At 40.2% G+C, this 11,811-nt stretch overlaps 1 protein-coding gene and 1 long non-coding RNA gene across 2 annotated transcripts; one reads left to right on the top strand and one right to left on the bottom strand.

The window, feature by feature from the left end:
• The first annotated feature begins 5,305 nt into the window (after window positions 1-5,305).
• On the top strand, window positions 5,306-5,941 carry LOC117326555. Its single transcript, XM_033883312.1, has one exon. The coding sequence runs from the start codon at window positions 5,306-5,308 to the stop codon at window positions 5,939-5,941; it is 636 nt and encodes a 211-aa protein (XP_033739203.1).
• Window positions 5,942-8,345: 2,404 nt separating this feature from the next.
• LOC117324815 lies at window positions 8,346-10,373 on the bottom strand. The gene is made up of 3 exons (XR_004532068.1): window positions 10,226-10,373; window positions 9,530-9,606; window positions 8,346-8,450 (listed from the first exon to the last, which is right to left on the bottom strand). It is a non-coding gene; the product is annotated as an uncharacterized LOC117324815 (long non-coding RNA).
• Between the last annotated feature and the right edge of the window lie 1,438 nt (window positions 10,374-11,811).

Below are 11,811 nucleotides of genomic sequence, written 5' to 3'. Positions count from 1 at the left end.
AGCTAAATACTAATACTAGATTATCTGCCCCTAGTTTGAAAACTAGAATCAGACATATTCTAGGGATCAAAATCATAAAGCTAAATTTTATTTATAATTTTAATATTCTAGAGACAGAGGGGCCAGTCTATTTCCACTCCTCTACAATACTCTACGATACACTTCAATACAAGATCACTTGGAGTGAAGTGTATCGTAGAGTATTGAAGAGGAGCGGAAATTACAAGTCTAATTTTAATCAGATTGGACGTTATGAATACCGATTACTGTTATTTTGCTTTATTTACTGTATATACATCTGAAACATTTTAATGCAAGCGTGTTGTAGACGTAAATATATTGTATACAAAGTTGTTTCATTAATATAACCATTATTTTCAACATTTTCTTCTATACCCAGATATTAGTTTATGATGAGCGTAAATATAACGTCGATAGGTTCCATGGTGAATATATGTTTTTTTATGGTCGTTGAACTGATATTTTAAAACATTTTTTCTATCCTAGCAAAAATGACATTTGGCTATTTGGAATAGCTCTTAATAAGATTATGAAATATGACAACGTCCAAATGTAATTTAGTCCCATTCGGTGATATTTTTGTTAATGTTATTTTAACCTTTTTACTTTATATTTAAATATGTATAAGTTATGTCCATATGTTTTACCTTTGTTTTAATATACCACGTAGGAGATTATTGTATGTTGATCGGTTGCTTACTTGAAATGATGAACGACAGTTTACCAACCCAAAACACGGAATTAGACTAACCTGTTGTTTGTTTGCTGGATTTATCACCCCGTGAACAGCCTCGGTCATTTTGAGGCGGATTATCATTGTAGTAGTTGGTGACTACCTCACTGAATGACATACGGGTGACTCGTTGCAAGCCATCCAGAGCGATAAATGTAAAGTGTCTCGCCCTAGAACACAACCAAGACTAGCCCGTTTCTCGTCTTCCTGGAAAAAACTAGCAAACACGGGTATGGAACTTTTAATAGATTTGTAACAGGAGAGGAGAAAATGTATCGGCCAGACCGGGGTTCGAACCCGGGACCTCCGAACACTAGCCGGATGCTCTACCAATTGAGCTACCTGGTCACCGATGATCGACCCAGTCCAGTCCCGCTAAACACCTCCCTCCCTTTTTCAAGTCTTCGCCCTCGAAGACACACGAGACCCTTATACCACCACCGTGGGTATTTTAGTTGGGCGCCAATTTTGTAACAGGAGAGGAGAAAATGTAGCGGCCAGACCGGGGTTCGAACCCCGGACCTCCGAACACTAGCCGGATGCTCTACCAATTGAGCTACCTGGTCACCGATAATCGACCCGGTCCAGTCCCGCTACAGATTAATCTAAATTCCTGTCAAAACTTAATACTATATATTTACATGATGTTATTTTATTCCACTATCTATATTTTATAGTTATTTAAACCTTGTAGTAGTTGGTAACTACCTCACTGAACAACATACGGGAGGCCCATATTAAGTGTAAATGTAAAAGTGTCATGCTAAAGGGCACAACCACGACAGCACAAACCGGCCTGTTTCTCAGTTTCCCGAGAAACACAAACCGACTCGGGTAGTGACTTTCAGGTTTATCTAAGTCTCTGCCAAAACTTAATACCATATATTTACATGTTCTTGTTTTAATCTTCGATCTATATTTTATAGTTATAAGAGCGTTGTAGTAGTTTGTGACTACCTCACTGAAAACATACCGAAGAAAGAAGGCCCGTTTTATGCCATCCAGAGCAATTCGAGTAAAGTGTCTTTTTTTTTTTTTTAATTTCTCACTGGTAATGTCTATCAGTAACATTTACATGTCACAAATATTCCAATGGATAACTCAATGTGATGGGTTTAATTATATGCAGAAATATAAAGTACAAGTCAAAGGAAGATAAATCTCCATATTATCAATCTTCTATTATAATCATTCTTATAAGTATATTGTATAATTGCTGATTTTCTCTTGTTTGTTTATTCACTATTTATATAAAAAAAATCATCTTTCTATAACAAACTAGTGCAGTTTAGCCTGCGACAATCTACGACTTCTTGGAATACATTTATACTGTGCCATTTGATAATGTTTTGTGCTCTATGATGAAAGCTATCACATGTTGCTGTAAAATTTATGTATATGTATTCTACAAATGTACAATCATATACTATATATATGCAAAGGATGAATGAAAAATAGTTCAAAACTGAAAAAAAAAGAAATTTATATGTTTTATATTTGATTGCGACAATAATAAAGATGTAACAGATCAAGCGGGTTTTTTGTCAACAAACAAACAAATAAAACAATAATTACTCCAATTGTTCAAGTCTCACCATCCTTTACATCAGAAACTAGGCGTCGTGCGCACATTGTTCAATAGATGTGAGTCTATAGTCACAGAACAGCAGGACAGACTACAAAAGCAGAACCACATAGCTAGGGCAATGAAAACATGTGAATATCCGGAATGGGCCCTTAAACGGGTACACAAACAATGTCAAAATAAAGGGAAAAGCAAAAAAAAAAAAAAAAAAAAACCCAGCTTAGGGTAACAACAAAATTAAAGGCCAAGTGGTCATCCCGTATATCACAGGTATTTCCGGAAACCATCCAGGCGATATACTGCCGCTATGGCATAACTACAGCCACGAAGCCACACAAGACACTCCGAAGCATCCTAGTAAATCCAAAGGATAGAAGATCTAAAAAAAAAAAAAAAAAAAACTTTCATGAATTATTTTTTTAATGTCTAACCCGTACCACAGGCACTCACTTATCGCATCCGTGTATTCGCAAACTCAATGTGTAGCATGTGTTAATTAATAGAATATTACGTTACAAATACTATTTATTAGGGAATGAAATACAAGGTAGTCATTAAAAAGTATTATCTTGAATTAACGAAAACCTGTACTGGTATGTGTATGACGATTGATGTACTTTAAATCACGGATTATAGTCTAATGCTTTCGTTACCTCTTAGTTGTAACATATTATATTACAAAATAATTATAAAAGAATTGGACACAATTTATTTTAATTTATGTAATCGCACTTTCCGTAATTCTGTGCTTCAGTAATAACATATATATATTTCACGAGTGGAGCTTATATTTTGATGTTTTACGAGTGCGCAGCACAAGTGAAAAATATCAAAATATTAGCCTTACGAGTGAAATGTATTTAGTATTACTGAAGAAGGTATAAGATAGCCTGTTAATTACATTTTATAACAAAATATTATGGGTCAGCTCCCTCCCCCCCCCCCCCCCCCCATCCCCCCCCCCCCCCCCCCCCCCCCCATTGTCGTTTGTAAGCAGTGTTTTGATTAGTCAAATCCGTAGAAGTGATATTTTTCACATGTGAAAATATCACTTCTGTAGAATGAATTATTTTCGACATTTCACTGGTAAAAAATGTAATAAACAGGTATATAAACAAGTATATACAACCACATGAGTAAATCGTTCACTTGTCATGTTACGCCCGTGAGTGATCTTGCTGCTGAGTGGAAACGCTAGGATGTTGAGCATTTATTATTCATTTTATGCTCACCACTTGTCCTGTAATGGCGTTACGATGAGTTCCCATTGATATGAAATCAAAGCGTGACGTGACTAAGCTGTCGAGTCAAACACATACTGTAATGTCAGCATGCCATGTCCTTCAACTGAACCCTAATGTTGAGTAATTGTGATAAAAAGACCACTGGGTTTTGTCGTGTTCTTGAGATAACATAGCATTGTGTTTAGTCGAAATGTCATTATGCTGACTAATTAATGTCCCCCATGACGTCATGAACAGTATGATGATTGATTTCGACCATGTCTCACTGGCGAATTTGGCAGTCCGCCACGGAAGTGTGACAATGCGACAGTCATCCACGGAAGTGTGACAATGCGACAGTCGGCCACGGAAGAGTGACAATACGACAGTCCGTCACGGAAGAGTGACAATGCGACAGTCCGCCACGGAAGAGTGACAATGCGACAGTCCGTCACGGAAGAGTGACAATGCGACAGTCCGCCACGGAAGAGTGACAATGCGACGGTCCGCCACGGAAGAGTGACAATGCGACAGTCCGCCACGGAAGTGTGACAATGCGACAGTCCGCCACGGAAGAATGACAATGCGACAGTCCGCCACGGAAGAATGACAATGCGACAGTCCGCAAGGGAAGTGTGACAATGCGACAGTCCGCCACGGAAGAGTGACAATGCGACAGTCCGTCACGGAAGAATGACAATGCGACAGTCCGCAACGGGAGTGTGACAATGCGACAGTCCGCCGCGGAAGAGAGACAATGCGACAGTCCGCCACGGATGAGTTACAATGCGACAGTCCGCTACGGAAGAGAGACAATGCGACAGTCCGCCACGGAAGTGTAACAATGCGACAGTCCGCCAGGGAAGAGAGACAATGCGACAGTCCGCCACGGAAGAGAGACAATGCGACAGTCCGCCACGGATGAGTTACAATACGACAGTCTGCCACGGATGAGTTACAATGCGACAGTCCGCCACGGAAGAGAGACAATGCGACAGTCCGCCACGGAAGAGAGACAATGCGACAGTCCGCCACGGAAGAGAGACAATGCGACAGTCCGCCACGGAAGAGAGACACTGCGACAGTCAGCCACGGAAGAGAGACAATGCGACAGTCATCCACGGAAGTGTGACAATGCGACAGTCCGCCACGGAAGAGTGACAATGCGACAGTCCGTCACGGAAGAGTGACAATGCGACAGTCCGCCACGGAAGAGAGACAATGCGACAGTCCGTCACGGAAGAGTTACAATGCGACAGTCCGCCACGGAAGAGTGACAATGCGACAGTCCGCCACGGAAGAGTGACAATGCGACAGTCCGCCACGGAAGTGTGACAATGCGACAGTCCGCCACGGAAGAATGACAATGCGACAGTCCACCACGGAAGAGTGACAATGTGACAGTCCGCCACGGAAGAGTGACAATGCGACAGTCCGCAAGGGAAGTGTGACAATGCGACAGTCCGCCACGGAAGAGTGACAATGCGACAGTCCGTCACGAAAGAGAGAAAATGCGACAGTCCGCCACGAAAGAGTGACAATGCGACAGTCCGCAACGGGAGTGTGACAATGCGACAGTCCGCCGCGGAAGAGAGACAATGCGACAGTCCGCCACGGATGAGTTACAATGCGACAGTCCGCCACGGAAGAGAGACAATGCGACAGTCCGCCACGGAAGTGTAACAATGCGACAGTCCGCCACGGAAGAGAGACAATGCGACAGTCCGCCACGGAAGAGAGACAATGCGACAGTCCGCCACGGATGAGTTACAATGCGACAGTCCGCCACGGATGAGTTACAATGCGACAGTCCGCCACGGAAGAGAGACAATGCGACAGTCCGCCACGGAAGAGAGACAATGCGACAGTCCTCCACGGAAGAGAGACAATGCGACAGTCCGCCACGGAAGAGAGACAATGCGACAGTCCGCCACGGAAGAGAGACAATGCGACAGTCCGCCACGGAAGAGAGGTAATGCGACAGTCCGCCACGGAAGAGAGACAATGCGACAGTCCGCCACGGAAGAGAGACAATGCGACAGTCCGCCACGGAAGAGTGACAATGCGACAGTCCGCCACGGAAGAGAGACAATGCGACAGTCCGCCACGGAAGAGAGACAATGCGACAGTCCGCCACGGAAGAGAGACAATGCGACAGTCCGCCACGGAAGAGAGACAATGCGACAGTCCGCCACGGAAGAGAGACAATGCGACAGTCCGCAACGGGAGTGTGACAATGCGACAGTCCGTCACGGAAGAGAGACAATGCGACAGTCCGTCACGGAAGAGAGACAATGCGACAGTCCGCCACGGAAGAGAGACAATGCGACAGTCCGCCACGGAAGAGAGACAATGCGACAGTCCGCAACGGGAGTGTGACAATGCGACAGTCCGTCACGGAAGAGAGACAATGCGACAGTCCGTCACGGAAGAGAGACAATGCGACAGTCCGCCACGGAAGAGAGACAATGCGACAGTCCGCCACGGAAGAGAGACAATGCGACAGTCATCCACGGAAGAGAGACAATGCGACAGTCCGCCACGGATGAGTTACAATGCGACAGTCCGCCACGGAAGAGTTACAATGCGACAGTCCGGCACGGAAGAGAGACAATGCGACAGTCCGCCACGGATGAGTTACAATGCGACAGTCCGCCACGGAAGAGAGACAATGCGACAGTCCGCCACGGAAGAATGACAATGCGACAGTCCGCCACGGAAGAGAGACAATGCGACAGTCCGTCACGGAAGAGAGACAATGCGACAGTCCGCCACGGAAGAGAGACAATGCGACAGTCCGCCACGGAAGAGAGACTAGTGTTCAACTAATAGTAAAATTCTTGAACAATTTCTTCAGGTTGGTAATGTAAATATGAGTTATATAACACAACCAATATGATGTTTAAGAGTATGACGTTTCGATGACTACAATGTCGCGTTCATTGTAGTAGAACTGACACATGTAGTGTCCGAGATGGTAATAGACTCGATTGTATGTTTAAGATGTTTCGTCTCTATCATAATCCTATTGACATCAAGTTCAAAAATAGTGTGACGACATGGTAAAAATAATTCTAAATGATTCTATTTTATTGTTACCATCTCGTCATTGCGCAGCCCTTTTCTGCTTTACCTATACGTGTTATGCTTACAATGTAACAGAATGATATTGAATAACAGAACAGATAATTGTTTAGCCTGCAGGTCATATGTTACCCGGGCCCTGTCTTTCTTTGGGTAACGATCTATATCTTAGATAGTGGGATCGGGAAAATATATCTATTAAAACGGTATTCAATCAAGAGCATGACCTCTTTACATACATTACCGTAAAGGACATAGACTTGCGGTATTGTGTACTTGGTATTTAAAAGTAGAGTACAAAAGTCGCATGTTAACTGAGATAACCCTTAACATTAAACGTTAAACAATCAAAATAAACCAATGAACCAATGATGTAAAATATTGTAAACTGTTTTAAGCATTGATGTCATTTTTTTTAGTTTCATCGGGGTATGAAACAAATTTAGTTTGCAAACTGTATGAATCCGCGTAGTAACAAATAACCATTATCAAATAGTTTATACATGCCCACTGACGATATCGCCGACGGGACTGAGGGATTGTCTTGGCACAGCCCCAAGGCATTCTTGAACTACTGCCCGAACCTCTCTCCTCGAAACCTCCATATTTTCCATCTTCCATGAAGAACTTTCATCCGAATGCTGATATGCAAGGGTGCGACTGATTGGTTAATCTGAGAAAGTTTAACGCGTTAAAATAATTATGAACGTGATAAAACTATTTAACGCGTTAAATGCAAAAAATTAACGCATTAAGTTTTAACGTGTTAAATGGTAACGCGTTAAAGCTTTACGTGTTAAGTTTTAACGCGTTAAATGTTATGTTTAACACGTTAAATGTTATGTTTAACGCGTTAAATGTTATGTTTAACACGTTAAATGCTAACGCGTTAAATGTATCTCGTTTTTGACATGAACGGCCTTTTATATTAAGGTTACGTTGAATGCATACGAAGGGCAAAAAGAAATATGCATAACGTTAGTGGAGTCACAAATGCAATAGAAATGGCACTGATCCAGTGGAAATAGAGCAATATTTATTTTCTGTTGCTCAATGAGGTCTGTCAGAAGGTTAAGAAAACCACTTTCTTCGGTTAAAACTTTATCCGAAATAGATCCAGAAAAAAGCATTGAGGCAAAGATAATCGATCCTCTGGGATCAACACCAACTAGAGCTTTCAACTTAGTACAGGATTTATAGTCCCAGTAGCATTGACTTGATTTAACGCACTTGGTTTTTGAATCTTGAGTTCTGTTCCATCGATGATAACAATCGTGTCAGGGAAATCCTCTTTGTACTTTGATGGCATATTCCTCACTATCTCCTCTCTTTTGGGGTTTGAAAACATGTAATTGGAAAATATTGTACTGCAAGCCTGAGAAGAAAACATGAATAGGTTACTTAAGTGCAAAAAATCAAAATTTTGTCTTAACTTCATCAGTATAAGAATAAGCTGGTCTTCTAAAGAAATAGTTTTTGTTCCACTCACTGTTTTTGTAAATGTAAATGGCTCTCCGTCTGATGGGATAATTTTTTTTTACCAAATTATGAAATCTGTCACTCGAAAATCCGGTGTAGTACTGGTAATCTGATGGTTTCAAATTACTACAGCTGAACATGGCTTGGGAATCCCTCTCAACATCATGGGAATTTGAAGTTGTCTTTCGACATAACTTTTCATATTGTAGTATCATTTTTGAATAACCCTCACTTAAACGTGCGTTGTTTGATATAAGTTTGGCATGCTCCTGGTCTAATCTTCTGTTTTCAGCAGCCAGAGCCAGTAGGTCTAAAGGTTGTGTTTCTGAAAAATAGGAAATATCTGTTTAAAATACAAACACAAACTAATAGCAATTAGTAATGTACATGTAGCAAATATTACACAGATAACAACTGGGAAAAATGTACACCAAACGACAAAAAATCAAAGTATTTCTTTTCTTCTCTTATTTCAATGAAATACTTAAAAACATCCATAATATTATTATTCAATTTAAAATATGTGTTGTGATGATCACATTAATTTTAGTTTGTATGATGTCATCACATACTTTCAGGCAGACTTCCCTTATAATTTCAGGCTCCCCTTATACAACCTGTCACCCAACCAAGGGAGGTAAATTCTGACAAATGTGGAGATATAGCATTTCCTAAGGAGCTACCCAGCTGTATTGATGTACCAACACCAACACCAGAATGGGGGGTGTATCATTAACCCAGACAGAGGCACAGGATATTGAAAAGTCAACTCGCTCTCAGTCAGATACACAACTGTGGTTCACAGAGAGAAAGAAAAGAATCACTGCATCAAACTTTGGTAGGATAATGCTTCGAAAAAAATATAAATGATGCTTTCATGAGCACTTTTCAGGAGCAAGGTTTTACAGTAGCTCCAACATCTTATGGAAAGGCAAATGAACTAATAGCTAAACAAATGTACATCAAACAAAGTGGCAACCATATCCATGATATTGGCCTTGTGATAAACCCCAAGCTACCCTTTATAGGAGCTACCCCAGATGCAATTGTTTGTGACAAAATGGTTATTAGATTCGTTGAAATCAAGTGCCCATATTCTGTGAGAGACATGACAATTGAAGATGCATGTACCAGCAGCAACAAATTCTTCTTAGAAAAAAATGGAGGGAAATATGAATTGTCTAAAATGCATATCCACTGGTTCCAAGTGCAAGGGCAGCTTTTGGTCACAGGTGCGCAATTTTGTGACTTTGTAACTTACACAAAACAGGACTTCCACATTGACAGAATCCTTCCACATAAGGAAACCATGAAAACTCTGGTGGAAAAACTGACCTATTTTTATGTTGATCATTTTAAACCCTAGTTTGCAAAGTAAAATATGGGGGTATTGTAAATAATTACCTTTCATAAGCAAATTGTCATCTTTCTGCATGTCTAATTGCACTTCAGATGGCACCACAATGCTCTCCATTTCGATGCTGTAATCAAAATCAAAATATTAATTACTAGTATTTGTTTTTATTTCGAGTTACATATTGTGTTGAATTCATAGCAACACATTAAAATGGATCACTTTGTCCCGAGTGTCTCCAAAGTGTGTGGAAGTGTCAGTATTTTGATTGTGTTATACATGTACCATGTCCTATTAACTAACAGCTAGGTTCATTTGAGGATGTTTCAGGTTTTGATGGCGGAAGAAATACAGAGTAACAGGAGAAAAACCATCAACCTATGGTCATTTAGGGATCAATCTAGACCTTTTTATTACGTTTACAGTCCCCCCCCCCCCCCCCCCCCCCCCCCCGATTTTTGTTCCATTTTCCCACCCAGGCTTAGGTGAAATAAATTCAAATATTGTGTTTTCACACTACCTGCCAAAATGCATCATGTGGAGCCTGAACCATATACAAAAAAAGTTATTTACCTTTATAATCCATTGAAAAAACATGGCTCAGGTTAGGAAAAACAGTATTTCAATTAAGGCCTGATCTGTATAGTTGGTTTGATACAAAAAGTGTAGAAATAACTATGATTATAAATAATGTACGTGTTCTATTTTTTTTTTTTTTTTAAGTAGAAATAATCAACATTACTAACTTATCGTTTTCGTCCACGATGTCCAGAATTCTTCGTTTTGTACTTTTGTCAAATCAGGTCTTGGCATTGGTCTCTTTCTGCTTGGTGTTATCCTGTCATAGGGAAGTGCAGACCTCGGATTTGGATACAACTCGGATGGCTTCCTATCAACAAAATGCTACAACGAGAAAATGAAGATACTGTAAATGATTTTTTTTTTTTTACAAAATTTGATTCCCAGTGAAGGCATGGGTAAAAGTCATCTTTTTAAAATAGCATAATACATTATAGTAAATAGTTATATATAGTCTTATATTAAAAAATAGTCAGAAATACCTAGATTCAATCGTGGCGTACGCGTGTCCCTGTTGCTGAACCCAGCAGGTATAAAGCCGGTCCTTATAGCAATTCTATTTTTATAAATGAAAGCTGAAACGAAAGCTAGATTTTAGGTACCTATTTGTGAAATATCAAGATAAACCACAGGATTCAAACACTCGGTAGAAATACTTTACAATTCGTTTCGTTATATAATATATACAATCCTTTAATTTTATATCTTGGTGTGTGTTAAATCTTTCACTAGGTGGTTGATATTAAGTAGCCTTGTTGCCAAAGGTTGAAGAGTGCACCAAGCTAACCAGAAAACATTAGCTTAATGTCTTTAAGAACAATCTAGCACGGTACTAGTAGCGATATTTTATAATATTTATATTCTGTGCTGCATTTGCCGATATGTTGTTAGTAAACCAAATTGTAGACCGTCTTCCAGTTTGCTAGGGCATAAGCGGTATTTGTACAACACAAGCGGCCTTGTCACGTGATGTCCGACATCTGACATATCGAAGGTAAACAATATGTCTGCTTACGAGAGCTTTCTTAACAGCAACATCGATGTATTGCAGCAGTTTTTGAAAGTTAGAGGAATAACTGTGTCCAATATTAAGAAAAAGTGTTTGATAGAACTATGTTGTGCCGTCAATAATTTAGATTTACCTGTAAATCCCGATTTTCAGGGCATTTCGCCAAAAGAAAGTATGAGAATCAAACTCGAAAATATAGGCATTACAGAAGACCCTCTTTATCTGCCGGGGTTTTCAAACGATTTGTCAAATATACCAAACTTTACTCTTTTTGATGTATTTAATTACATTTTATGTTCACGTGCTGAGTATGATAAGCGTAAATTAAAAGCCTACAAGTCATGTGATGACTAGCTATCGCCTTTTCTTTGATGGTCACGTAGAAAATTTGGAATTCAATCCATTGGGAGAAAGTCGATATTCTCTATTCCGGGCAAAAGTGAGACCAACGCAGAGGACATCTGTAAGATTATATGACCTTTAGATTTTTTTTGGAAAGGAACACGGAGATATAGCTGTAGCATACTGTACATGCATTGGAGTGTAGGCGTATTGCCTATTACACACCTGACCCAGGTTCTGGCTTAGGCGTTCGGTAGTTAAAGAATAACGAAATTCACATAAACATTTCTCTAAGTTTATTTCCAGTACTATACTGAGTAAGTATAACAATATACAAGTCGCTGGGACAAACACACACATACTACAGACAAACTTACATGATGACACATAACATGGGGCCAG

Source organism: Pecten maximus, chromosome 4, assembly GCF_902652985.1.
Source record: "Pecten maximus chromosome 4, xPecMax1.1, whole genome shotgun sequence".
NCBI classification, from domain to species: domain Eukaryota; kingdom Metazoa; phylum Mollusca; class Bivalvia; order Pectinida; family Pectinidae; genus Pecten; species Pecten maximus.
This window is presented reverse-complemented; position numbering and strand designations above follow the sequence as displayed.

Coding starts and splice junctions, on each gene's coding strand:
- LOC117326555 (XM_033883312.1), top strand. CDS start 5,306: ATGCGACAGTCCGCCACGGATGAGTTACAATGCGACAGTCCGCCACGG.